The sequence below is a fragment of the Thermothelomyces heterothallicus genome (genome assembly GCF_042370625.1).
Source record: "Thermothelomyces heterothallicus CBS 202.75 unplaced genomic scaffold P884_scaffold_8, whole genome shotgun sequence".
NCBI lineage: Eukaryota > Fungi > Ascomycota > Sordariomycetes > Sordariales > Chaetomiaceae > Thermothelomyces > Thermothelomyces heterothallicus.
This window is the reverse complement of record NW_027192569.1, coordinates 378,715-405,090: the sequence shown is the minus strand read 5'-3', so window position 1 is coordinate 405,090 and position 26,376 is coordinate 378,715. Positions and strand designations below refer to the sequence as shown.

Genomic DNA, 26,376 nt, shown 5'->3' with positions numbered 1-26,376 from the left:
CACCTTAAGATTGTAAGAGCAATTCCGCCGGCGGCGGGATGACGTCAGCCATTCTGCTCTGGGACCACCTAGTTCCTAATTCATTACTTACGTAGCTGAGGAAGGTAGCTCATCTTTGCTACTTCGGGTACCAATTCTCATGATCTGCATTGCCATGTTTGATGAGTCACAACCTCACTCCACGTATGCCTTAAGATATCTTTGCTGGCGCATTAGGGTCGCAAGTCCTCCCACTTGCCGCCTCATCGACAACTCACCCCCTCTGCTAACCCGTCTGTTCCCCCCCCCCCCACACGCCTTCCCTTAGAAACCCGATCAAGCTTCCACAATGTGGGATTGAGTGACTCATGCCCTGGACATCCTCTCCACGCTCCTGGCAATACAGAGGGCAGTCTGAAGACAACCCAGGCTGCTTGTTGAGGCAAGGAATACCAGAACCAGATGGGGGCACAATCGTGGGAAAAAAGCCAGAGTGTGCTACCGGTGAGGGAGAGGGTAACCCGTGAATTTTCTCCTTCATCAACGTATCTCTGGGGAGAGTGGTGCAGCACGATCGGTACCGACCGTTCAGCAGACCCAAGAGCGGTTGGCTTGACAAGCTGTCGTTCTTCTCGCCATAATCGTCGTCCACGGGTGCTGATATTCCGGGATATGGTGGCGGAGGGTGCCCCTGGTGAATTCCATTGAGGAGGGGTCGCGACCATCAGCCCAAGACGATCGGGCGGTTCTCTTACAAGGCGCGGGAACGCCGCGCTGCCTGTACCGAGCAGCTCGCCGGCTTGTCATCGGACGTGGCAGCCGTGGGGTGGACGAGACTGGCTCGGAAACGCTGGTCCGAGACGTACCTTGTCTACTATCTGTTCAGCTTGCTGGACCAACTGTGTCAATAGAGCTGGTGTGGTTGGGCCCAGGTCATCTTGTTGACAGAAATTAACTTGGCCGTCTTTGCTACTGGGCACGCTGGCGACACGGAGATCATAGCATGCTGTTCAATAGACAAGCTGACGTCTATGTTGACGTTGGTTCCGATGTTGCCTCAGCTTGGCCATCGTCGAATTTATGCTTGTTGGATCTTTTCCCCGACACGGTTTGGAGGTGGGTTCCTAGCTTCTCGAAAGCCAATTTTGCTTCGTGGTCTCACTTATTCCAGTCGTTCTTCGACTCAGTTTCAATCTCGAGAACACGGGCAGGAACGGCAAGCTTTCCCCGTTGGCCGCGAAGAGTCTCATCTTGGCGCCGCCCCCCCAACCTTCTTGTCGCAGATGGCTTCAGTCTACAGTGGATGAGCTGCTTCTCGTACAATAGGCCGGAAGTTCCTTGCATCCATCATTCACATTGAAAATGGCTTTGATTCCGAATGTCTTTGCCGCTACCACAGACATGACCTTGATGGAGCAGATCCAACCATCGCTCGTGCCAGGAGGTAGAGACGTTCTTTCTTTCTTGCCTGCTGACTTACGAGTCTCCGGATCACGGCAGCCAAGAACCGAGAAGCGATTCACTCAGGGTCAGGATGAAGAAACTGGGCGTTTGTAGTACGAAGGTTGCTCCCCATGCGTGAACCGCCCAATGGGGCTTAGTACACGGTGCTTACCTCATAAAGTACCATACTTGTGGCGTTCGCTCTAGCTCCAGAGGGGCCCGTGATAGTCACGCTCAGAACAGAAGAAAAGTCCCAGGTTCGAAGTTCTTTCGTGCTGTGCTCTCCGGAGGGGTGCGGTACGGGAGTGTGACGAACAACATCTGTACTGTATCTACTGTGCAAGATACCTTACCTCAGCAGGTAAGAGTATGTTGTATATAGATGTGCATAGGTTACTCGGCGTGTACGTACGGTACGACAACGGAATGCATCATTTGTACGGAGAACTTGTAAGCGAGCATACATAGTATAGTTGATGTAAGGTTGCCGATATTTAGCCGCCACAGCATCAAAGCCAAGACCTGCCGCCTGGGAACCTGGCCTGAACTGGGGTTGCGGCTGTGGCGTGAAAGCTCGGACAGTCAACACGCATTCGCCAAACTTCGCAGTTTGCAACCGAAGACATCATCGTTGTCTTCTTGTGAACTTGCAACACTCAGACGACGGACGCTCGTTTAGGTGTCTTATTTGGTGAGTAACGTGGTGAGCGGCGTCTCTTACCCGCCAGGCTTCCCGATAATCAAGCGCAGCTCTCCTTTTGCCATCGACTCGAGCCGCGCAGACCCCACCTCTGCTGTCGCTGACATCACCCAGAAGCGCATCCTCTGTTGCCCACGAGGTCGTCTGCGGACCGCGAACTGAAGCCAAAATGAGCTCACCCAAGGACGAGGAAAAGCCGCACGACGAGACGCGTGACAATGTCGATGGCGAGAACGAGGAGGTGCGACATTCCCAGGCTGACGGGCATATGCGTTGCGCCGACGCACATGACAAAAGAGGAGGCTAACTGGACGACCAGGAAGAGATTTTGGCCATGAAGAAGCGCGTGGCGGAAATGGAGGCCGAGGCAGCGAAGCTGAGGGAGATGCAGGCATCGCTCGACCAGGCTCGTCAGGACCTGACCGAAGACAAGGAGGATGTCGACAACCGGAGCATATTCGTTGGCAATGTTGACTACTCCACGTCCCCAGAGGAGCTTCAAGCGCACTTTCAGAGTTGCGGATCCATCAACCGCGTCACCATCCTTCTGGACAAGTTTACCGGCCAGCCTAAGGGGTACTCCCTCTCGATTATCTTCAACATGATGATGGAGCGCTAACACAAGGTTGGGCAGATACGCATACGTAGAATTTAGCGAACCTCAGCTCGTCGCGCAAGCTCTCGTCCTTAACGATTCCGTTTTCAAGGGACGCAACATCAAGGTGGAACCGAAGCGAACGAACATTCCGGGCATGTCGCGCGGACGCGGTAGGGGTGGGTTCCGGGGCGGCGGCCGTGGTTTCTACGGAGGGAGAGGCGGCTATTACCCTAGAGGAGGATACCGTGGAGGCTATAGGGGGCGTGGTCGCGGGTTTGCACCGTATTAACCCGGGAGCGTATCCAGGCGTGCAAGGGCTGGGCGGGGTTCTACTTGATTCTATGATGGCAAGAGCCTCCCGGCTTGAATGAGAAGGGACCGGGCAAGGTGGCACTTTTCTCTTTTTACTACGGGTATTATCATTTCCTTTCTCCTCTCTCTTTTTTTTTTTCCTGCTTCGGCAAGGCGTCATGGAATTGGGCAAAAGAACGGAAGGTCAAACTCAACACTTCGCTCGAGTCTTCATATCCTGGCAGAGTCTGGAAATTCCTCTCGGTACCCGCGCGAAAGAGCCAACCTAGGTACCCGAGACCCATTTGTCTCTTTCCCGAGGAAATCTTGCTTGGCTTGGGCATTATTGTGATAGGGAATCATCAAACCTCGGGTTTGAATACGAGAAGAACGCCTGTGGTCCCGCCACCTTGCTAATGCTATTATCAGAACAGTGCAGTTACAGAGTCAACACCAGTGTACTTTCCACGAATGTATTGCCAGCCGTGACGCCAGATCAATGGTATGTCCTTGTAGACTGTAGTTTTCAGCTCTAATACCCAAACCATTGGCATGCAAACTTGCTCATCCCATCAAGTAACTTGCACATGTATATGTGTACTGTACAGTACTGGACTCGACTAAGGCGCTGCACCCTATCGCAGCCAGGACTCTAGGTAGTTCTCAATGAGCCGAGCAACCGCGACACCAACAGAACCTTCTCAGCCCCCGATTGATTTCGATACGCTTCGTCATCTTAGTGCCTGGGCGTGTCGACATGGCACGCGATGGGGTTCGCCGCACATCGTACATATGGAGTACTGGTGCTTGCTTCTCAACTTTGCAGCCACAATAACCAAAGAAGAAGGAGGAAAAGAGAAAAGGAAGAGAAAAGAGAAAGAGAGAAAGAGGAAGAAAAAGACGAAGAGAAGAAGAAAGTAGAAAGGTGTTATGCAGTTATTTGCGCACTAGGACATAGTAAATGATGAAGTAGATGGAGGACCTGTTCCCATCATCACGGCTATTGTTGCTGCCATGTAGTGACTGGACATCATATATCAAGGCGGGGATTACTTGCCTGCAAGGCGCCTGCACACGCGATAACTAAGTTACGCCTACTACCGTACAATACACACAAACCAGGCTAAAAATACTGTGTAGTTCGCGCTTCCGGGTTGCTCACTAGCGTATGTACGGAGTACTGTACGGACCTAACTACACAACAGACACTCAGTAGGTACCAAGGTACCTCCCTATATAGGTAGTTATGTACGGTACGCAAAGTATGTTATGTACTGTACATACATAGATAGGTACCTATATGCATACTATGTACAAACAGGACATTAACCCCCCAAGTCCCTATGCTGGCCCTTGCGCCAAACGGAGCCTAGAACCCACAGCACCTTGTTTGGTGGCACGGACGGGTGAGTGCAAGCGGCCCCGTCAGTTGCATGAACTTAGGCTTGACCCAAACACCTCAGGAACTATTCCGAAAACCACTGGCCGCGAGCACTTGCCCCGGCTCTTCGAATTCGTGAGTGTCATCGCTCTGCCACCCGGCGAGAGGGAGCGCAGTGTTTTGCCTCCTCACCACATCGTTACCGCTTATTTTTGCGACTTTGCCGCTGTCGAGCTCGGCCAGGGCCAGCGATCAAGTTAGAACACCGTTAGCCAACGTCCGAGGTTGCCAAAGCGGGGTGTTCAAACAGCACAGCCTCATCACTTCCACCCCTCGACAGCCAGACGCTTTTCTTGCTTACTCTTGCTCGCAATCCCGGCTCGTGCCGCTTCCGTCTTCCATCCTCCTTTTTTGGTGTTGCGCATTTGCCAAACCCTTTGACAACGACGGAATATCCACTCTTCAACGACCGACCGACCGATAGCTTCCGCTGCCGACTAGCGCTTCGCCCATAGTCCGGCTCGCAAACGACCATCGTTTGAGCCGACCACCTTCCTGGTGGGCAGAACACGGCGCAACGTTCTTCCCCTGACCTGTGCTGCCAAGAGCCATGAGCAGCCGGATGGATGCAGGGCTTCCAGCGTATGTTCCGACTCCTCCGCACCAACCAGCCGCTCCCTTGGGTCACCTATCTTTCTTGTGCCCCGAAACCAAGTTTGGATAAAAGAAAACACTTGCTGACCTGACGTTGATGCCACAGCCAGCCGAACCTGCGAGTCACAGGTAGCGTATCCCTTATGACGGGATCCTGGTTGTACCATGACGCTAACCCGGCCATCTAGTCATCGCCGCTGATGGGTTATACAAGCGAGATGTTTTCAGTATGCAGGCCTTTGTCTTCAACGCTCCTGCGGCTACCCTTTGCTAACGGTGCGTACGCAGGATTTCCCGACCCTTTCGCGGTCGTCACCATCAACGGTGAGCAGACCAGGACAACGCAGGTTTCCAAGCGGACGTTGAACCCGTACTGGAATGAGAGCTTCGACTTGTAAGCGGCACCCCCGGATCAACAACCACGAAGTATACCCAGCGCAGCTCACAACCCCACAGCAGAGTCAATGAAGACAGTATCCTCGCCGTACAAGTCTTTGACCAGAAGAAGTTCAAGAAGAAGGACCAGGGTTTTCTTGGTGTCATCAACATTCGCATCGGAGATGTCATCGAACTGGTGGCCGGATCAGATGGTATGTAGCTGAACCCTCGCTCACCCGCTCACCTAGTGACTCTGTTTCAGCTCAGCTAACGCCAGAAACTTCTTTGTAGACCAGATGCTCACGCGAGACCTTAAAAAGTCGACCGATAACCTTGTGGTACACGGAAAGTTGATCATCAACCTCTCTACCAACCTGTCAGCTCCCTCCCGCGTACCGCAACCATCATCTAGCCGGCCGGCACTCCTCAGTCCGCAGGCTTCTACCATCTCCAACGGCGACCGCGCTTCTGAGCGACCCGCGTCCGCCATGTCAGGCGCCAACGGTACGCCGGCATCGGGTGCACAGCAGACGTTGCCACACCGCCCGGCAAGCTTAAGCTCGACGCAGTCAACCACTACCCCTCAAATGAATGGCTCAGCGAACACCCGACAGCCGACCAACGCTTCGCTGAGCCCATTCGAGGATGCGCTGGGCCGGCTTCCAGCCGGCTGGGAGCGTCGTGAGGACAACCTCGGAAGAACCTACTATGTCGACCATAACACGAGGACGACAAGCTGGAACAGACCGACAGGCGCCACAGGTGCGGCCGAGGCGCGCACGGCTGAAGCAAACACGCAGGTTGAGCGGCAGCGGCACCAGAACCGAACGCTGCCCGAGGACCGGACCGGCTCGAACTCGCCAACGCTGCAGGCACAGCAGCAGGCCGCGCAGGCCGCCACCGCCACCACCATGATGCACACGGGAACTACTACTGCAGGGACAGGCGAGCTCCCTCCCGGCTGGGAACAGAGGTGGACGCCCGAGGGCAGGCCGTACTTCGTCGACCACAACACCAGAACGACTACTTGGGTGGATCCGCGACGCCAGCAATACATCCGAATGTACGGCGGGCAGAACGCGAATGGAACCATCCAGCAGCAGCCGGTTTCGCAGCTTGGTCCCCTGCCTAGCGGTTGGGAGATGCGGCTGACAAACACGGCGCGAGTCTACTTTGTGGACCATAACACCAAGACGACGACATGGGATGACCCCCGACTACCCTCCTCGCTCGACCAGAATGTGCCGCAGTACAAGCGCGATTTCCGCAGGAAGCTGATTTACTTCCGGTCGCAGCCCGCCATGCGGATCCTTTCTGGCCAGTGCCATATCAAGGTCAGGCGGTCGCACATTTTTGAGGACTCGTTTGCCGAGATCTCGCGGCAGTCGCCCACCGATCTCAAGAAGCGATTGATGATCAAGTTCGATGGCGAGGACGGCTTGGATTACGGAGGACTTTCCAGAGAGTTCTTCTTCCTGCTCTCGCACGAAATGTTCAACCCGTTCTACTGCCTATTCGAGTACTCGGCGCACGATAACTACACACTGCAGATCAACCCTCACTCGGGCATCAACCCGGAGCATCTCAATTATTTCAAGTTTATCGGGCGGGTGGTCGGGCTGGCCATCTTCCACCGTCGGTTCCTGGATGCCTTCTTTATCGGGGCACTGTACAAGATGATTCTCGGCAAGAATGTGGTGCTGGCCGACATGGAGGGCGTAGATGCCGACTTCCACCGGTCGCTGCAGTGGATGCTGGACAACGATATCTCGGGCGGCATTCTGGAGCAGACCTTCTCAACCGAGGACGAACGGTTCGGCGTCGTGACGGTCGAGGATCTGATCCCCAACGGGCGCAACATCGAGGTGACCAACGAGAACAAGAAGGAGTACGTCGACCTCATGGTCAAGTGGCGCATCCAGAAGCGCGTGTCGGAGCAGTTTGAAGCGTTCATGGAGGGCTTCCACGACCTGATCCCGCAGGACCTCATCGGCGTGTTCGACGAGCGCGAGTTAGAGTTGCTGATTGGCGGCATCGCCGAGATTGATGTTGACGACTGGAAGAAGCACACCGACTACCGCGGCTACACCGAGTCGGACAAGGTCATCCAGTTCTTCTGGCAGACGGTGCGGTCCTGGGACGGCGAGCAAAAGTCGAGGTTGCTGCAGTTCACGACGGGCACGTCGCGTATTCCCGTCAACGGCTTCAAGGATCTGCAGGGTAGTGACGGGCCGAGACGGTTCACGATCGAGAAGGCGGGCGATATCACAAATCTGCCCAAAGCGCATACTTGGTGAGTTTTACCCTCTTACCAACGACACATGGTGATCAACCGGGGTTATTTCCACTAACGCAACCTCTAGTTTCAACCGGCTGGATCTCCCTCCTTATGAAACCCTCGAGATGCTGCAACAGAAGTTGACTATGGCGGTGGAGGAGACGATGGGCTTCGGACAGGAGTGAGTTTCGATGCTTGGAGAGGGTTTATGGATATGGCACGTATTGGCAGGCAGGCAAGTAGGCAGGCAGGCGACCTTGCTTTTTTGCATTTCACGAGGGTGTTGCGTCGGCTGTGACTTGTTCTAATCTTATTACCTACAATGTCTTTCTTCTCGGCATTGACCAGAGTTTCCTCTATGATTCGGCTTTCTTTCCTTTTCTTCCGCAGCACTGCTGTGTGTACATAGATGATGGTCACATGTGTGGATGAAGGGAGGTATTCTGTTATTTGGCGTTCAATTTGATATCTTTAGCTACGCGATTGATGCGCTGAGACATAAGGTGATAGTTAATTGCCCACACTGTTGTTATCAGATGAGGCTCCACGGAAGCAGAACCCCCCTTCCCCCCCCGGCAAGAGTCCGCGATTAGATAGGGCGCTGCAGGCTGCTCGCCAGCAAGGCTCCTGCACTCTGAGGACCAGTGTGGATTCCGGTTGAGGGCGCTTCTTTCCTTACTTGTAATGCGGTTGATCACCATCTCATCTCAAAGTTTGGAATTTGTGCTTGTGTTGTTGCTTTCTCTGTTTTTACAACCCTCCCTTCCCTCACACCTCTCTCTCTCCATTTTCAATTTGGTTCCCATTCTTCCCCCCCTCTCGACTCCGATCAGATAAGTCACCAGACAAATGCGCCCTTCCTTTTCCTCCTCCGCTGCAAGATGGAGCCTCCGCCTGTCTTTCCTTGCGGGCGGTGTCGCCGTCGTCTTCAGTCTGCAGCCGCAGCTGCTTACCCGGGGTGTCTTTGGCCAGTCACGGTCATCGTCCGGCATCCATGACAGCGTGCAGACGTATTGCTACCAGTCCGTCCGCACTGCCGCCATCGTCGCCGCCTCGGGCGAGAACGGCATCGAGGAACCGAACTGCTTCTCGGTCTCCCTTGACGGCCGCTTCGCCCGCGTCTTCTCCTCCCGCTCTTCTCGGCCGAGAGCGCACGGCGAGGGGAGCGACGCGTATGCCGTCCGACCCGGCCATGTCTTCCCCGGTCTGTGGGACGGCCACGGGCACCTGATCCAGTACGGCGAGTTCCTGCACTCAGCCAACCTGTTCGGGGCCGCATCGCCGGAAGAGGTGCGGAGGCGGCTGAGGGAGTATTTGGATGCCAACCCGGGGGTCGGGAGCAAGGAAGAATGGGGCAGGGGAATCGGCTGGGACCAGATGACTATGGGGGGGATGCCTTTTGCCGTGGGTATTTTCCCTTCTCTTTCCGGTCTTGTTGAGAAAATGCCGGTTCGGGGTTCGAAAGGAGGGCGGCGGTGTGCTGACGCTGTGTGAACGAGCGGTAGGATATGCTGGAGGAGGACGAGGCCTTGAGGGGCAAATACTTGATGCTAGACCGGGTGGATGTGCATTGCACGTGGGTTTCCAGGGCGGTGCTGGACCTGCTGCCGGCGGATCTGCCCGACGAGGTGTCCGGGGGCGAGATTGTGAGGACGCCCGGAATGGGCGTGTTCTGTGACAACGCAATGGACCTGGTCACCTCGCTATGGCCTAAGCCAAGCAAGGAGCGGAGGAAGAAGTTTGTGGCGTCGGCCATGAGGGAGCTGCACAAGGTCGGGCTCGTGGGCATGCACGATGCGGGCGTGGTGCCGGCTGACGTCGCAATGTACGACGAGATGAGCCGCACGGAGGACTGGACGCTCAGGGTGTACGCCATGCTCGAATGTCCGGAGAGGAACACGTTCTGCCCCGACGAGGCGGTCCAGGTGCAGCACCCCGACGGCATGCTCTCGGTCAGGAGCGTCAAGCTGTTTGCCGGTACGTTCAGGGAACCCTTCTCAAACCACAAGCTCTGCTAACGTCAAACAGACGGCGCCCTGGGGAGCTGGGGTAGCGCCATGATCGAGCCCTATTCAGACCGCCCCGACACTTCGGGTTCGCTGCTGGTCAACGCCTCCACTCTCACTTCGCTCGCGCGGTCCTGGTCTGCTGCCGGCTTTCAAGTCAACATCCACGCCATCGGGGACCTCGCCAACCGCCTGGCCATCGATGCCCTCGAGGCATCGCTCAAGGACCTCTGTCCCGACAGCCAAGACCTCGCGGCCTGCCAGTCCCGCCACCGCTTCCGCATCGAGCACTCACAGATCATCCACCCGGCCGACCAGCAGCGGTTGCACGCCATCGGCATCATCCCTTCCATCCAGCCCACCCACGCCACCTCGGACATGGCCTACGCCGGGCTCCGTCTCGGCGACGAGCGCACGCGCACCGAGGCCTACCGCATGCGCTCGCTGCTGGACGTTAGCCCCGTCCTGGGCAGCGACTTCCCCGTGGAACCGCCGAACCCCTTGGAAGGTGTCTACGCCGCCGTAACGAGAAAAAACCCGCACACGGGAACGGGACCGCCCGGGTACGAGGACGGCTGGCACGTGGAAGAGGCGCTGATGGTGGAGCAGGCGCTGGATGGGTTTACCAGGGGCGTGGCCAGGGGGGCGTTCATGGATGGGCAAGCAGGGGTCATCGCCGAGGGGGCCTTTGCGGATTGGATTGTTTTGGATGAGGACGTAATGGCCATTGAGGCAGAAGAGATAAGGAGGTTGAGGGTGAGGGAGACGTGGGTAGGGGGGAAGAGGGTGTATTCGAGGGAACAAGACTACTCGACGGGAGAACTGAAGGAAGATCTATAGGAGTGATATCTGGTCACAAAGCTGGTAAGTGTTTTGTGTGAGCACACGCAATAGACGACACGTGTTTCCCTCGCCATGACTTCCCTTCCAATACCAGTTAGCGAGGGTCATTGGTGATGTTTTGGGATCATTATATATCTTCTTTATCCAAGTCCAAGGTATCTCCACTGATTCATTGCTCTCTTTGAACAGCCAAAAAAATAAAAAAAAATAAAAAAAAATCCTCGACCGGCATGCCTACGGTGTGGTCCTGCCATGACCTACTTACTGATCATGCCTCTCCAGTCATAGAGTCTGGTCCGAAAGGCTGTGCCCTGTGTCTCGTAAAGATCCGGGGTTTCTACCTACGTTTTCACTCACCGCGCCTCCCGGAATGTTGTCTGCTTTTCAAAATGGCGAGTTGACAGTTGACAGTTGACGGCTCGCCACCCGCTCGCCTCAAAGAGTATTCTTCTCTCTGTCACGGAGAACCTCGAGCATCCACACCTCCTCCGCAGCGGACAAGCCATCCGGGTAAGCATACCACAAGTGCGGCCAGACACACACACTCTCTCGCACCACATAACCCTCGCGTGTTCCAAGAGCTGTCCCGGAACATCAAGGCCATGCATGGCCCGAGACATCGTGGGCACGAGGGAGGCGCCGTGAAGGCGGACAATCCCGGGGCATAATGGTTTGTTTGGTGCGCTTGGATGAGACAGATAGGGACGGGGAGGGGGAACAGGATGAGGAGGAGAGGAGAGAGCATTCGAGGAGCCCTGTAGGCAGAAACGGGGTTCCTTGTCGAGGGCAGCGAGTGGGGAAGAGCGGGGCGGGAAGGGGGGGTTGTTTGGAGTGAAGTAGGAGCCTGCTTAGGATATATACACATATATCGGTCTTGCCTGGGGTGTTGAATGACGGTCATACGGATATAGACCCAGGTTTTGCAAAGCCCTATCACATACGACCATAGACAGTAGAAAATACGGGATCCCGTCCGCTCTCCCATAGTCAAGCTACTGATCGCCGGATTAGTACTCAGGTCGGTGACGACTGGGGAATCCCCGGTGTTGTATGTTTTTGTTTCCTTTTTTTCCCTTTTTAAAATGAGTATTGCTCAGTCCTTCTTCTTTCCTCCTTCTCTCTCCATACTAGTACCGTTCACCCTGTTTACGTGATACTGTTCTGCCTTTCACCCCTCAATCGCTAGACTAGACTCAGTCAACCGAACTTCCTACCTGGAGCTATCAACCCGATGTCACGCCGCTCGTATTGCCACACAGCAACACTACCGCCTAATGTCCCAGACCATTGCCCTCGATGTGGTCCACCCTTTGTGAGTCGAGCGGGCTTCGTCTCGTCATCTCGTCATCTCCTCGTCTCATGCCTCCTGCAGCCGTCCAGGTATCTAATCGTAGAAATCTCTGGCTCCGTTCGACATTCAAACGTCGCCCTGGGCCGTGAAGTATGCAAACGAGAAAGGCGGAAACGGATCCCACGCCAGCAGAAGAACCAAGGGAGTGTGAGTTTACCTTTCGGGAAAAGGGGGGGAAGATGTCCCCGATAATCCATGTCACCTCCTCGCGTTTCCCATGACCAAGACCAACAATATGCCATCTCCCACACAGACCACGGCAAATGCAAGCCACACCACTAAACGGTCCAGCAACCCAGGCGTGCCAGTCCGCGCGCTCACCATGCTCAAGCCGCCGCACGCCAGGCCCAGGCTCGTCACGATCCCAAGTGTGACCCCGGCATCCACCTCGAGCCTCATCTTGTGGCGCCCGGTGGCGATCAGCACGGTTGCGAGGCCCATCAGCGCGAAGGCGGCCCCAAAGCAACCCCACGTCGCCCAGCCCAGCACGTGCTCGCGGTACCGCGCCATGCGCTGGTCCGCGATGCTCGGCAGTCCCGCGTAGTACGCGTCCTCTCTGGCGCCCGGCCGGAAGAAAGGCTCGTCCGATGACGACGACGACACGTACCCCCTGCTGATGGAGCCGCGGCGCGACGACGAAGTCCGCTGGACCTCGAGGTCCGTGTCGGTGCCTGCTGCCGTGCCGGTGCTGTAGGTGTTCGTCCCGCCTGGCGGGCTGGGGGGGCCACTTGATTCTGAAGGGATCGCGGTGGAGCCGTAGCCCGCGTCGCTGGGCTGATGATCATGGAGGAGGGGCCGGCGCTCTGTACCGGCTGTATCGACAGCTGCGGAATCGCGCTTGCGTCGAGACGAGACCCAGCTGCTTACTTTCTGGGCGGACTCTGCGAAGAACGCGCCGAGAGCCTTGAAACCCGGGAAGCTAGTGTCCTGGTTCGGATCAATGTAGATCGCGTACTCATCGCCGTTGCGGTCAAAGTCCCCTGCCTCGCTGCCACACTCGTACTCATTCCAGTAGCCTGTTGGCGGTTGTGGCTCCAAGGCGGCAGTCCGCTCGGCTGGTGAGAACTGGGGGGCGGGCGAACGGGAGGACCGTGGTTCTGGACGTGGAAAGCTAACACCGCCAGCGGGTGACGCAGCGCGTAATGTCCGTAGCAGGTCCTCATACCGAGCCTGGAGCTGATTAAAGTCACGCTTTGTAAAGCTCTTGGGGTGCGACAGGACGTGATCTTCGAAGCGAGCTCCCAGTGTTACGGAGCCTGTCCATTTCCTGTACTTCTTTATTATTTTCCGAAACGCAACTACCTGGGCGCCGACGAAGCGTTGAAGCGCCCTGATGTCATCGCCGCATTGTAGTAAGTTTTGTTCGTACTTGGCGAAGCGTTGCCGCCTCTTCAAGGGCATCTGGTCCCGTCCCGAAGTCGCGCATCGCATGATGAGTCGGTGTAACTGGGTCGAAAGGTGCTCTGGACCACCATGTTAGCCAATTGGGTAGCTCCCCACGTCGATCCATCCGTAACGTACGCAGCCGCCGTGAGATCTCGTCGGCCTTGCTCGAGACGAACAAATCCACCCGGTCATGTTGCCGGCACAGCTCTGCATAAAAATCGTCTTCGAATTTTGTCAGTGCCGTGTTCGGGCAGCCTGGAATTGTTATTGCCGTGGCCTGGTCCCTGGTAGTGTGCGCCTTGATGTGATGTTTAAGCGAATTGTAGTCGATGTTATCTGCAACAGGGTGGGGGGGATTGAATTAGCGACTGGCAGCCATTTGCGATGGAGACAGGATGCCCAATGATCTCGGGAAACGTACGAAGGCTCCATTGAGGCGCGGACTCCCTCTCAAATTGCTCTCCGTATTTCATGCCTCGGCGATGCTGCTGTTGTAGGTAGGTACCTAATGGACGGTGAACGACTAGAGGCTAAGCAGGTACAATGGCGATGATGGCGGCTGCGTGGGACGCCGACGCAACAGTTACCCGGTGGTTAGTTGCTGACTAATTAGTTCAGGACTACCACCTGTCTCCCGACAGGTGGGGCCAAAACCCCCGGACGCCCAGATACGGCCGGACAGGGGCGTGTCCAAACCCGTGTCCAATTTTACCAGTCAACTCCCTATACTCGAAGACACAACCACTGCCACAAGCCCAATTTAAACCACTTTCCTATACCACTTTCCTATATACGATGCCTCTGACCGACCAAATCCAGGAACCGGCTAGTATACAGGCCGCCAAATAGCTCCTTACCGCTCAAACTCGCTACCGAACCAGCCGTTTACCCTATAGAAAGGAACCTAGTATACGGCACGCGGCTCAACTATTCAAGACTAGAAAGACCTAAGTTGGCTAGCACTTGAAGTCGTTAAAGGATACTAGACTTCTAGCCACCAGTAGTAACGCAGTTAGAAGACCTTGGTCGCTTCGAAACGACGAAGATTCCGCCCTCGAAGGATATACGTATTGGCTTATCGAATCTGGTTCTCTCGCTACTAAAGATCTTCTCCAAGATACTGCTAACCGCTTATAGGCACGTCGTAATCCTCCTTGCCCTCCTGTTAGTAAGCACTAGTGGCTACGTTGGAAATAGGATTATCTATAGTTTTAGCCGATATTCTTTAAACTAGTCAAAGTAAACCGACTCTCGGCTAAATAATAGGTAGAAGAACTAGAGATGTTCTTTAATAAGCTCGAGGATATTATCGAAAGCTTTAAGATTATTATATCTAGCTATTAGAATATAGACGAGACTAGGTATATACTTGTAATGTTAAATAGGTAGTTTAAGATCTTAATAGTTAAAATGGATAAGAAGAAGAAGGTTAGTATCTTCTTCTTTTCTAAGTATTAGTTTAGAATACTAATTATAGTATTTTATTGGCTAGAGATTCTAGACCTTTATAATTAAGAGTTGATAAGTATAATTAGTATTAGAAATGTTATTAGTAATACTATCCTAGCATTCTATATCTTTAAATAATAACTATTAGAAGATTAAGATATTAAAGGTCTTAATAAGGAGATATAATTCTATAAGTTAGAGATAGTATTTAATAATATTAAGATTATAATAAATTAGATATAACATTTTAATAAACATTCCTTTACTATCTATACCAAGTTCTAATAATATAGTATAAGCTTTAAGGAATGGTTTAGTTATAATTATTATAACTATGGTCCTACTCTTGGTATGTACTTTATTAACCTAGATAATGTTACCCCTAAAGATTTAGTCTATATATCTATACTATTAGAAGAACGTATATACTAACTACTTATCCTAGATAACTTTATAGGATATTATAACCTTAAACTTTATAAATACTACCTCTCGTTTAATATTATTATTATCTTCCTCCCTCCCTATTTAATATACTTTATCTAGCTAATAGATATAGGAGTCTTTCGCTATCTTAAGGAAGTATATTAACGACATCTCTAGTGGGTAGTTCGAAATGGTAATCTTACATTTACCTAGGCAGACTTTATTAAAGGATTCTAGGAAATCTAAGAGGCTAGTTTCAAACGCTAAAATATTATAATAGGATTTAAAAAGACTAATCTTTTTCTACCAAACCGATATATTATAATAGACCAAATTAGGGAGAAAGTATTATCTAATATAAGCATTAGATATCCTACTATAATTCCTAATAACAAGCGATAGGTATATATAAAAAAAGGTATTAACTATATTTAAGAGTAGTATCTTAAGCTTTTTAATTTACTAATATAAGAATACTTTTAGGATATTATATTAATAGTTAATAAGGGTTAACTAGTATATAAATATCTAAATAACTTTACCAAGGACAAGAGAGCCTATCTAGCCGTACTATCTACTAAGAAAATACAAGGCTAACTTGTCAAGCTAATAGGAGAGGTTATAATAAGTGTAACTATCTAGTAGATTTGACGGTTTTAAGAGATCTAAGCTTAGAAGAGCACTAAGGTAATTCGAGATACTAGCCGAAAAGCTACCTATATTACTATCAAACGGATTAAATAAGAATATAGGGAGGAATATAAAGTCTAGAAAAGGCGCCTAGAGAACAAGATTTCTAGTATTAATAGGTATCGCCTTTATATAGTAACCTTTACCAAATTCTTAGAAAAGACTAACAAGAACGACTATCTTCCTCTTAATAATAAGGACCCTCTCTAGATTCTATTAAAGGAACGTTAGCCACTAGTATTCTTCGACTTTAGAGACGGAAAAGAAGTCCTAATCCCCTAGTTAGCTAAGCTATTATTAGAAGTCAAACTCCTATCCCCTAAATGTCCTAGGATATAGATTAGTAGCGCGACTATAATATTAATTAACGATAGCGATGATAATAGATTTGACTTTATAGATAGTAAAGATAGGTAGGAAGAGGATGTTAAGTCACTATCTCTATCTAGGGATAAGAAGGAGTCTCTATATATAGCTATTATCAAGGACATTAGAAGGTTTAAGAAGCGATATACCCGTAAGTCTATAGTAGTAATGTAAGGGACAGAAGATAATAACTATCACTAGGAGGCTAAAAGAGACGGTATAAGAGAAGGTATTACTATAATTAAGAGCGTTAAGAGCGATAGGGATAGGGGGTATAATATAGAGGGAGAGGGAGACAAAGGCAAGTCATATAACCCGTTGTTTAACTAGTTATAACCGGGTGGAATTAAATTTTACTACGTTTTTGAGCTTTTTAGAGCCTAGTTTACAATTAAACTATTTGTAGCTATTTAAGGCTGTTATTACGATGGTAATTGAACTTGATAGCACCTTTTGTAAAGACGCGAATGTATGGGAAATTTGGTGGTGATGTGTCCGGCTATATTGGTATGTCTGGGGGTTTTGGCCCTACCTGTCGGGAGACAGGTGGTAGTCCTGAACTAATTAGTCAGCAACTAACCACCGGGTACGTTGTGGGTATTGTGGCTGTTTGACAAACGCAGATTATCCTGCTCTATAGAAAGACAAAATCCAAACAAAAAGAGTGAGAGTTGGATGCCTATACAGTCTTCGAGAAAACCGGGGAAACCAAAACCCGCCGGGGCAACAGGCTAACAGTGATCCTGTAATAGTTACTTGAACTACGAAGGTTGGGGTCAAAAGTAAATCAGGTTGGCCTGCCAAGACTGCTAGCAACGTACGAATACGAAGAAGGTTATACAGAGTACTTATACTGTTCTGAGCCTCTCGCACCAGGCGAAGAGGAGCCAGGTATTCGAGCAGTACATAGCGCGAATGCACTCAAAGGTCGAAAAGGCGGCTAAATTACAAGCAGAATACCAGTCGGGGCAGGCTAACTTGGATATGAGAGGGGTTAGCGTTGCGACTTCGAATCCGTTAACTAGAGAGTATTCGGCTGGTTTTTAATGACTTACCGGCTGTTTGAATAGGCCAAGGCTGTAAAAACTATCAAAAATGGATTAACTTCGCAGTGCTAGGAAGTTTAGTTGGGAACTGCCCTGTCTGCGCCGCCTATAAGGAGCGGTGTTGGCTGTACGGACGTATACAGTGACCAACAATACGGTATGTCAGGTCTTGGCAGGACAGAGGACGGCTGACCTTCCTTACATTTGACCGCAGCCGTCGTACTTGTAACTATGTACTTCGTAGACATTGCAAGTACTAGTTTAATTACTGTGTACAGTACGCTCAGGCCTCTGGCGGGGCCGTGTCTCCCCTGGCCCCGCTCATGCAGGTTGTGCTGCAGAACCGTTGCAGAACCTGCACTATGCTCGAGCAACGATGATCCAGAACATGGACCGGCAAGATGCGCCCATGGGTCCTGACGCCGAACATGGACCCTTGCTTGGGATCTTGGGCCCGCGGGAGAATCAGTTTCTGACTTTCTCTAACTACCTCACGTGCCTCATTACTCTATATGTTCATATCACCCCGGATGGTCGACGTCCAACCGGTTGCGATAAGATCGCTTGCTCTTGCGGACATATATTTATTACACCTCTAGAGGGTCTTGTCATCTGAGACATTGCCTTCAGGAGAAAGTTTCATTACCGGCTATTTGCATTCATGAGGTGTATACAATACATGTAATCCGTACAAGCAGTCAGTTGTGCAAGTATACAAGCATGTATTTGGATGACATGGCCAAGTACTCCGTACTCCGTACTGCAGCCGCGCTCGAACTATTCCCGGAGCATTGATGTTACGCGACGCAAGATAATAGCTGTCTAGATTATCAACAGCCACCAACTCTCCAATCCTGCTGCAATTGGGATTTGTTACCGAGAAAAGACACAAGAGTTGCCACCCAACAAGTTGGTAGGTTGGGAGAACGGAAAAGAAGAGGTCGTACGTGTCGTGTGCCCTCGGTGCAGCACGTGGGCGCAGAACCAACGCTGAGTGGTTCTCTAGTTGCCTCCCGACAAGCGTTACATCCGGATATACGATCCGTACATTCGACACATTTCGAGCTCCAACCAAAAAGGCAACCGCCAATCCAACGCAACAATCACTGTGCAGCGGACAGGACTTGCGAATTCGCTAAGTTGGCTCAGCTGTGACGGCAACGTGAGACAGTGAATTCCGGCTATCGAGTCCGTATAATAACCGACGCAGAGGTGACGGTTGTTATGGAGTCGGCGCAGTGGGCGTTCACTCAGTCCAGCCCTTTGCGGTCTCAACAGAGAGAAGGTTCGTTCTCCCTTCTTTAAGCTGTGACTTGTCGCGTACTGTTTCCCACACGTACGCCCATTCCACCCGCCGGCGGCTGCCGACGGGACCAACCTTGAGCGGAAGGGGACGTTGATGGCTTTGACACGCCGTTGTCACCAGAACCAAGCATAAAGCCTAAAGGCAGCCCGAACACTTCCCCCCTCATCCCACTCTCTCCTCCTTCCCCCTTTGTTTCGCCCTACTTTCCTCGACAGTTCTCGTCCAGGCAAAGCCTATTGCCATGGCCATAACAATCGTTGTCTCTTGAATTGGTGACGAGAAGTGTTGTGGTGTGTTCTAATTGGTACCTTGAACTTAATCGCCCTATGAGAGGCCTCGCCTTGGAACGCTTGTGCACTGTTTTTCCGTTTCTGGGATCTGACGGGGTTAGTCCGGGGTCCGGGTGGTTTGTCAAAGATGACGCCTGCACTCTTCGCCCGACATGCTCTGTGAAAATAAACAAGGGAAGTAAAGGTCGAGAAAAGTGAAACTAGGGTCCGTGTGATGCCGAGTTTGAACAATCAGCGAACAGCCCTGCGGATTACGGCTTATACATATGTATACGGATTACACAGCTCTTACTCTGTACTACATCCCTACCTTACTAGTACGCAGTAGGCACTGATCAAGTTCTGCCAGCCAAAGGCACCACCTTCAGGGCGGGTAACCAAGGGCTCCACCAAGGCCAGACCGCCCTCGTTTCGTGATACATGATTGGTCAATCTAATCAACGCAGTTGGTACCCGAACCTTTACCATACTGATTTTTTTTTTTCCCCGGATGGAAAGAATAGAGGCGCAACCCAACCGTACAATCCTGGGGTCAGGCTGCGTCCGGTGTCTGGAGCTCGGCGAGCGCGCAACAGCAAACAAAGCATGGCAGGCACAGGCAGCACAACTTCCTCTCTCACTTCGACATCCCATACTCTCTCGCATGCGCCCGCCATGGCGCCAGAAGTCGTTCAATCTGGCGAAGGCTCAGCAGTCGCAGTCTTCCTCGACTCTACGTTCGCCTCCAACCGGCACGCCTTCCTTCGCCCGTCGCCTCTGCTGCCGTCCGGATCTCTTCAGCTAGCCAAGGATACTCTCGATGCACTTGCTGGGCAGGTTGCAGACCACCAGCAGCAGAGGTTGCGCGATGCGGGGAAGAAGCGTAAGCGGGACGGTACCCAGGACAAAACAACTGTTTTGAAGATCAGGAAACTCCACATTGATGGTTTTGATACCGGCCAAGTGTGGCAGCAAGCCAAGAAAATCATCAATAGCGCGCTTCAGGAGTCCGCTCAGGTCCTCAAAGAGCTGGAGGAAAACGACGAGGTCGTGCACATAACAAATGGGGACGCTGAGGAGTCCAGGCATATCGAGTTCGGTGAAGATGGATTCGAAGTAGGCTCTGAAGAGGACGAGTCCGCCACCGATGGCGATACAGAGGAGTCGGATGACGACGGTGCTAGCCTTGCCGGAGACGACGGAGACGACGAGGAAATGGCTGAGTCGGAAGCTGAGGGGGACGACCAGAAAGGAGAACTTGATGACGACGACGAAGTCGATGGGGCTGAGAAACGGGGAGCGGACGAAGAGGGAGACGAGGACGACTACGACGACGAACCGGAGGAAGAGCTCGTTGAGGACCCGTACGGTCTCAATGATGGCTTTTTCTCAATAGATGAGTTCAACAAGCAGACTCAATGGTTCGAGGACCAGGATGCTCGCGGAGACCCGAATACGGACCGCTTCAGTGACGACGAATCGATCGACTGGCATGCGGATCCGTTCGCGCCGAAAAAGCCGCGCAAGAAGGGTGCGGACGAGGATGAAGATGACGAGTCAGATATGGATATGGACGAGGACGGAGAAGAGGATGGAACAGGGGCGGTATTCAGTAAACAGGATTTGGAAGACATGGATGATGGAGACGACGGTGAAGAGGGGGGTAACCTGGACGACGATCTCCATGACATGGGTCTCGACCTTACCGCCAACGACATCTACTACGATGATTTCTTTGCCCCGCCGAAGAAGAAGAAGAAGCCTGGGAATGTCACGAAGCGCAGAGACTCACCTAAGCCATCGCGGCCTCAAGACGCCGACATCGAGCGGGCTGAGAACGATGTCCGACGCGATCTCTTTGAAGATTTATCCGAGCGGTCTGACTCGGAGGATGCGCTCTCAGACGTCTCCGCGGGCGATCCCAAATCGCGCCGCTCGGCTCATGAGCGGAGGCAAGCCAAGATAGCGGAGGAAATCCGCAGGCTCGAGGCCGAACTGGTAGCCAAGCGGGCGTGGACCCTCTCCGGCGAGGCCTCCGCGGTTGACCGACCGGTTAACTCCTTGCTCGAGGAAGACCTGGATTTTGAGCACGTCGGCAAGCCAGTTCCTGTCATCACCGAAGAAGTTTCCGAGTCTATCGAGGCGCTCATCAAGCGCCGCATCTTGGCCCAAGAATTCGACGAGGTGCTTCGCAGACGCCCGGACACCTTCGGCAACCCGAACGGGACGAGGCGCGGGCTCGTCGATGTGGACGATACCAAGGCCAAGCAGAGTTTGGCTGAAATATACGAGGAGGAACATGTTAAGAAGGCGAATCCTGATGCCTACGTGAGCCAAGCTGACGAGAAGCTGCGCCGTGACGAAGAGGAAATCAAGAAAATGTGGAAGGAAATTAGCGCCAAGCTCGACGCGCTCAGCAGCTGGCATTACAAGCCGAAGCCAGCCGCCCCGACACTCACTGTCGTCGCTGATGTCGCGACAGTCGCTATGGAGGACGCACAGCCCACGACTGCCCAGGGCGTGGCTGGTGGCGAGAGCATGATCGCGCCGCAGGAGGTGTACGCTCCCGGCAAGGACACGGCCGAGAAGGGCGAGGTGGTGGCTAAGAGCGGGTTGCCTGTGGCCAAACAGGAGATGACCCGCGAGGAGAAGCTGCGGAGGCGCCGCCGCGAGAAGGAGCGCATCCGTAAAGCGGGGGGTATTGACGCGAACAAGCCGGTCAGCAAGAAGGCCCAGGAGCAGCGCGAGACGATCAATGACCTGAAGAAGGGCGGAGTCAAGGTCATCAACCGTAAGGGTGAGGTGGTAGGCCTGGATGGGAAAAAGGTGGTGGAACAGAAGGGCTCTCAGAGTAGCGGAGCCTTTAAGCTGTGAGGTAACTGCAGGCGTCGCACGAAGCAATCCAACTTTTTACCCTCTTCCCGTCTCATTCTTGTAGATACAGTCCAGTCCTGAACAGGGGAAACCAAGGGCCGAGAACCTACATAATACCACAACGCTGTTCGGCGCTTTGAACTCTTTCTCCAGCGGACATTCTTCAGAGAACGCTTTTCGAGCGCGAGGCCAGACAAGGACTATATGCCGCTTTGCATGAGGTGACGCTATCTCTTATATACACAAGCGACTTTGTAACCATCGTGTTTTGCCCCACGCGCTAGCCTCGAGCCTCACTAGTGCTGTATCGATTGATGGTGAGAGAGAACCTGTCTACGGATTATAATACGCAGGTACCAACCTACGTAATACTATTCCAATACTGTTCGTACCCGACGGATTGCTTGTTTAACTTGTGCAGCCATTCGTCCGAAAAAGGGAAGAACCAGGGTGGCTGATAATGTGGGTCCCCGACTCCCTGACATGGCCAATAATGGAATGGCTATTTGCCTTCGTTAACTTTGGTCCGTGTGTGCTGCGGCGAAAAGCGATCGGATATCAACGCAAAACGACTTGCTCAAACTGCCGTGGGGGAGGACCTTTCTTGCTTGCGACGTCTACCGACTTCGACCTCTCCGCTCCTTCCAGCCCGCTTCGGTACACGTTACACGATGCTGTCTTCTGCGAGGACAGGTGCCTCGCTGGCCCTGCGAGGTGAGTTTGCCCGCGACTTGCCAGTTCCGCCAGACACCCAACCCGCAACCGACATCATCCACTCGGAGGGCTGAAGCTGATCGGCCGACCAACTGCACAGCGAGACCCGCGACTTCACTCATCCCTTTCCGCGCCGCCGCCGCGTTCTCGTCCTCGTCCCATAAAGATGCTGCGAGCGCCGTCCAGCCTCACGCGGGATACGGTCTCGCCAAGCGCGAGCGGAAGGAGGTTCCGCTTCCCAGCCAAGAGGGCACCAAAGGGCTGGTGCAGTACGCGCTGTACGTTTCTCTTTCCTGCCGTGGGCCCCCCGTCCATTGAGTTGAGCGGAGGCCCCCGCTAACGTGCGTCTCTTCTGTTTGTAGTACAACTCTCGACATCATGGCCAACTGGGCGCGCCAGTCCTCCCTCTGGCCCATGACCTTCGGTCTGGCCTGCTGCGCCGTCGAGATGATGCATCTCTCGACGCCACGCTACGACCAGGACAGGCTGGGTATCATTTTCCGCGCGTCTCCGCGCCAGTCCGACGTCATGATCGTCGCCGGCACCCTCACCAACAAGATGGCGCCCGCCCTGCGCCAGGTGTACGACCAGATGCCCGACCCGCGCTGGGTCATCAGCATGGGCAGCTGCGCCAACGGTGGCGGCTACTACCACTACAGCTACAGCGTCGTGCGTGGCTGCGACCGCATCGTCCCCGTTGATGTCTACGTTCCCGGGTGCCCGCCAACGAGCGAGGCGCTGATGTACGGCATCTTCCAGCTGCAGAGGAAGATGCGAAACACCAAGATTACGAGGATGTGGTATCGCAAGTAGGAAATTTGGCGGGGCTCTGGCGCATGGGGAAGCTGGCGGTGGGTTTGGAGGAAGGGCGGAAAAACGTCGCGTTACGCCGCGTTTCTCATACAGGAGGACCGACACTGTACATATGTTCTGGCATCACCTGGGCAAAAGGTGCTTGGGCTGTACAGTATGCTTGCTGCTTGACTTATTTTTCTCTGGCTTCCCGCGATTTTGAAACAAATGCTAAGGATGGTGAGAGGACGGCCTGCTTGCCTTGAGAGTCCAAAACGGCGTGGAAGCCGGAGGCAATTCGAATGTCGTCTGTTGACATGCCAACCGCGTCAGTCGCATTGCTCTGGTTGCGATGGAAATAAGAGGCTCCCTACAGAATGATAAATGTGAACGTGGTAATAAAACGCGGTCGAGCCCATCCTTTGCCGCCTTATACTCCTTTGAACGCCCTAGCCATCCCGACATCCACCCCAGATCCCCAAGGAAACCTATAAGAAAACCACCACGGCCATCACAACAACTCTCAACCCATGCGCTTATCGGTTTCAGCAGACGTCGCCTGCTCTCCTACCTCCGGGTTCAGGTAATTCGCATCCTCGGCCGCCTCATACTCGGCGATGAGGTCAGCAACGACCTCTCTCGCCTCGTCGAATTCGCTTAGGCTGTCGGAGAACGGAGCAGTTCTCTTGTATCCCTCCAAAAAGGCGTTGCGTTTCCTCATGCCCTCGTACTGCCTGTATATTCTCTTAAAGAGCTGCACACGCTACTCAGCAACGCTGCTTGTCGTACAGATCAAGGGGGCGGTTGGTACTTACGGTGGCAATGCTGGTGTGGTTGGCAAGCATCAGCCCGCTCACTCGGTGCGCCATGGGGATGTACGGGCTTCGCTTGGTCAGTGCCACCTGGATGCTCGCCGGACCCCATGGAATGAACGTGGCTAGGCGACGCTCTCGGATACGCAGCAAGCTCTTGTGTACGTCTGTGGGATCCACTTCGCCCTGGATCACGTTTAGAATGGAAATGTAACAGCTCTTCTTGCCCGGAACCGTCGACACCATGCGGTTCTTTGGCTGCAGCAGCCGCCGCATCACGTCCAGCACCGTGGTCTTGCGGACTGTCTTGGCCTGCTCGACCTGGTCGCCTGTGAAGGGCGTGTAGGCCGTCATCAAAAAGTGGCAGCGTGGTGTCGGGATGAGCGACGCCAGGATGCTGACGAGGTCGTTGTGCATGTAGCCGGGGTATCGCAGCGTGGTGGTGCTTGCCGACATGACCGTTGACACCAATTGATTCGTCTGCTGGAACGACGGCTCTTGGAGGTGGAGTCGGTCGGCGGCGATGTGGGCGAGCGCGCCGTTATCGAGCACGACGACGGAGTCGGCGTTTTGCGTGAGCCTCCTCATCGTCAGCATGCTGTTGTATGGATGGACGACCACGTCGCCCGAGTTGGTCGTGTCCGGGAAGACCGAGTATGTCTGGATGATCTTCTTGGGAAAACGGTCATTGAGCCTCTCAAGGAGGAACGATCCCAGGCCGGATCCGGTGCCACCGGCGATGGAGTGCAGCATCATGAAGCCCTGTCCACGGTAAGCCTCCATGTAGCGCCGGCGTGGCCGCAGTCGATGCCCACCTCGAGCGAGTCACTACCATCCGCTTCGCGGTCGATCATCTCCAGGATCTCCTCATGCACCGACTCCGCCGTCTGGTATCCATCACCCCAGTTGTTCCCGGCTCCTAAACCACTCTTGCCAACGTAGAAGTTCTCCGGGTTGTAGATGTTTCGATAGGGGCCGGTTTGTATCCCGTGGATCACCTGGTAAAAACTTAGAACCTCGCATACGCGTCAAGATACTTCGGGGCTCCGACGTACTCGTGGCTCAAGGTCGATCAAGATGGCTCTTGGTATGTATCGCGTGTCGTCGCTCTGGTAGTAGAAGACATCCTTGCGGTCGCCGCCCTCTGTCGCAAAGTCTTCGAGATTCCCGTCTTGGCTGATACCGTGTTCCTGGCAAAGCTGCTGCCAGAACTGGCTGCCGACTTTGCACCGCTACGTTAGCCTTTACTCGGAGCTTGAATTGGTGGTTGGAACTCGAAGCCCAACGTGACTGGGGAGGAAACTGACTGCTGTTGCCGCACTGGCCTGCCTGGATTGTGATTATTTCTCTGCGGCGATGCCGTTAGAAACGGACCATTACAAAAAAAACGGGCCTTGAACTCCTCTGTACCTGGGCATGGTGGCATCTGGGTTGGCTCATGAAGTGGTTGCTGGCCTGTTACGGTACTGGATTCAGACGCGTCTTTCTGGGCATGGAGACGCGGATTTTGGGCCCCGCCAAAAGTTATTCTGTGCAGAGTACGGACGTACATATACCTACGTCAGTAAGAGCAAGGTCTCAGCTGTACGGATCCGTAGAGGGGCACCCTTGCACCCACACCCAAGACGTTTCACAACCAATACTAGTTATGGAGTACAATGGTATGTAAGATACGTTCTGTAGTATGCGTGGACGTATAGTAAGTGTGTGTATGCACCCATACCTGTGAATGGACTGTATGAACTGCACATACCTTGCATGCCTGGTATGGCCCTTGTTCAAGGTATCGTGTTATGGATAGTTATGCTCGCATCCTCAGACATCCCATTCCAAAATGACCCGAACTGCCCTTGCCCTGCTAGGTATTTCCGGCTCTGATACGTACGTGACACGTTGTTTGCATATACTCTGTACATGGCGTTCACACAGATCTGGATCGGTGATGGAGGGGCAGGCAAGGTGTTTGTTTCGCAAGCTGGGAGAACCAGTTACACCATTACGCTAACCTTAGTTTGGGTTCCGGAGAACAGCAGGATAGAGTTTTAGATGCCTAGGAATGGTATCGAACCTGCCTTTATCAAATGCACAGCAACGAGGGTAGCTTCATGTGCGTCTAACGAGACAGGGCAGGGAGAGGGGTAGAATATCAACCTCATATACACATATTTCTTAAAGGTACCTTGGCGGTACTTAGAAATTCGATAAGCCTTCATTTCCTCGTTTTACAATGCATTGCACATTGCCATCGTTTCGCTAATGAAATTGCGTCTACACTAGTGTGTGCCTTGGAATTAAGCACTTACTAGAACGCTTACAACATTTTTCGTTCCTCGCCATGTATAGG

At 53.1% G+C, this 26,376-nt stretch overlaps 9 protein-coding genes across 9 annotated transcripts; 7 read left to right on the top strand and 2 right to left on the bottom strand.

Moving 5' to 3' along the window:
• Window positions 1-2,030: 2,030 nt before the first annotated feature.
• On the top strand, window positions 2,031-3,480 carry P884DRAFT_241415 (uncharacterized protein). The gene is made up of 3 exons (XM_069440217.1): window positions 2,031-2,363; window positions 2,442-2,698; window positions 2,757-3,480. Exons 1-3 carry the CDS (start codon window positions 2,292-2,294, stop codon window positions 3,007-3,009), a joined length of 582 nt encoding a protein of 193 aa, XP_069298460.1. The 5' UTR covers window positions 2,031-2,291; the 3' UTR covers window positions 3,010-3,480.
• Window positions 3,481-5,002: 1,522 nt separating this feature from the next.
• P884DRAFT_197933 (uncharacterized protein) lies at window positions 5,003-7,887 on the top strand (the record flags this gene model as incomplete). The annotated part of the gene is made up of 7 exons (XM_069438102.1): window positions 5,003-5,034; window positions 5,153-5,175; window positions 5,235-5,273; window positions 5,335-5,440; window positions 5,503-5,636; window positions 5,716-7,717; window positions 7,788-7,887. The coding sequence occupies 7 exons, from the start codon at window positions 5,003-5,005 to the stop codon at window positions 7,885-7,887; spliced, it is 2,436 nt and encodes an 811-aa protein (XP_069298459.1).
• Window positions 7,888-8,551: 664 nt separating this feature from the next.
• On the top strand, window positions 8,552-9,196 carry P884DRAFT_198223 (uncharacterized protein; the record flags this gene model as incomplete). The annotated part of the gene is made up of 1 exon (XM_069438133.1): window positions 8,552-9,196. The coding sequence occupies one exon, from the start codon at window positions 8,552-8,554 to the stop codon at window positions 9,194-9,196; it is 645 nt and encodes a 214-aa protein (XP_069298458.1).
• A 14-nt stretch (window positions 9,197-9,210) lies between these two features.
• On the top strand, window positions 9,211-10,548 carry P884DRAFT_198192 (amidohydrolase 3; the record flags this gene model as incomplete). Its single annotated transcript, XM_069438131.1, has 2 exons — window positions 9,211-9,679; window positions 9,731-10,548. 2 exons carry the CDS (start codon window positions 9,211-9,213, stop codon window positions 10,546-10,548), a joined length of 1,287 nt encoding a protein of 428 aa, XP_069298457.1.
• A 465-nt stretch (window positions 10,549-11,013) lies between these two features.
• Window positions 11,014-11,196, top strand: P884DRAFT_197969 (uncharacterized protein; the record flags this gene model as incomplete). Its single annotated transcript, XM_069438110.1, has 1 exon — window positions 11,014-11,196. A coding segment is annotated over one exon (183 nt), but the record flags the coding sequence as incomplete, so codon positions are not given.
• Window positions 11,197-11,818: 622 nt separating this feature from the next.
• P884DRAFT_125003 (uncharacterized protein) lies at window positions 11,819-13,779 on the bottom strand. Its single transcript, XM_069437173.1, has 3 exons — window positions 13,710-13,779; window positions 13,424-13,624; window positions 11,819-13,348 (listed from the first exon to the last, which is right to left on the bottom strand). Exons 2-3 carry the CDS (start codon window positions 13,499-13,501, stop codon window positions 12,101-12,103), a joined length of 1,326 nt encoding a protein of 441 aa, XP_069298455.1. The 5' UTR covers window positions 13,502-13,624; window positions 13,710-13,779; the 3' UTR covers window positions 11,819-12,100.
• A 5,607-nt stretch (window positions 13,780-19,386) lies between these two features.
• On the top strand, window positions 19,387-21,797 carry P884DRAFT_258355 (Mpp10 protein-domain-containing protein). Its single transcript, XM_069441227.1, has one exon. The coding sequence runs from the start codon at window positions 19,447-19,449 to the stop codon at window positions 21,712-21,714; it is 2,268 nt and encodes a 755-aa protein (XP_069298454.1). The 5' UTR covers window positions 19,387-19,446; the 3' UTR covers window positions 21,715-21,797.
• A 588-nt stretch (window positions 21,798-22,385) lies between these two features.
• Window positions 22,386-23,574, top strand: P884DRAFT_241396 (uncharacterized protein; the record flags this gene model as incomplete). The annotated part of the gene is made up of 3 exons (XM_069440216.1): window positions 22,386-22,428; window positions 22,529-22,706; window positions 22,791-23,574. The coding sequence occupies 3 exons, from the start codon at window positions 22,386-22,388 to the stop codon at window positions 23,239-23,241; spliced, it is 672 nt and encodes a 223-aa protein (XP_069298453.1). The 3' UTR covers window positions 23,242-23,574.
• P884DRAFT_221816 (Tubulin/FtsZ, GTPase domain-containing protein) lies at window positions 23,575-25,536 on the bottom strand. Its single transcript, XM_069439502.1, has 6 exons — window positions 25,443-25,536; window positions 25,340-25,380; window positions 25,088-25,254; window positions 24,848-25,030; window positions 24,036-24,794; window positions 23,575-23,974 (listed from the first exon to the last, which is right to left on the bottom strand). Exons 1-6 carry the CDS (start codon window positions 25,448-25,450, stop codon window positions 23,744-23,746), a joined length of 1,389 nt encoding a protein of 462 aa, XP_069298452.1. The 5' UTR covers window positions 25,451-25,536; the 3' UTR covers window positions 23,575-23,743.
• Between the last annotated feature and the right edge of the window lie 840 nt (window positions 25,537-26,376).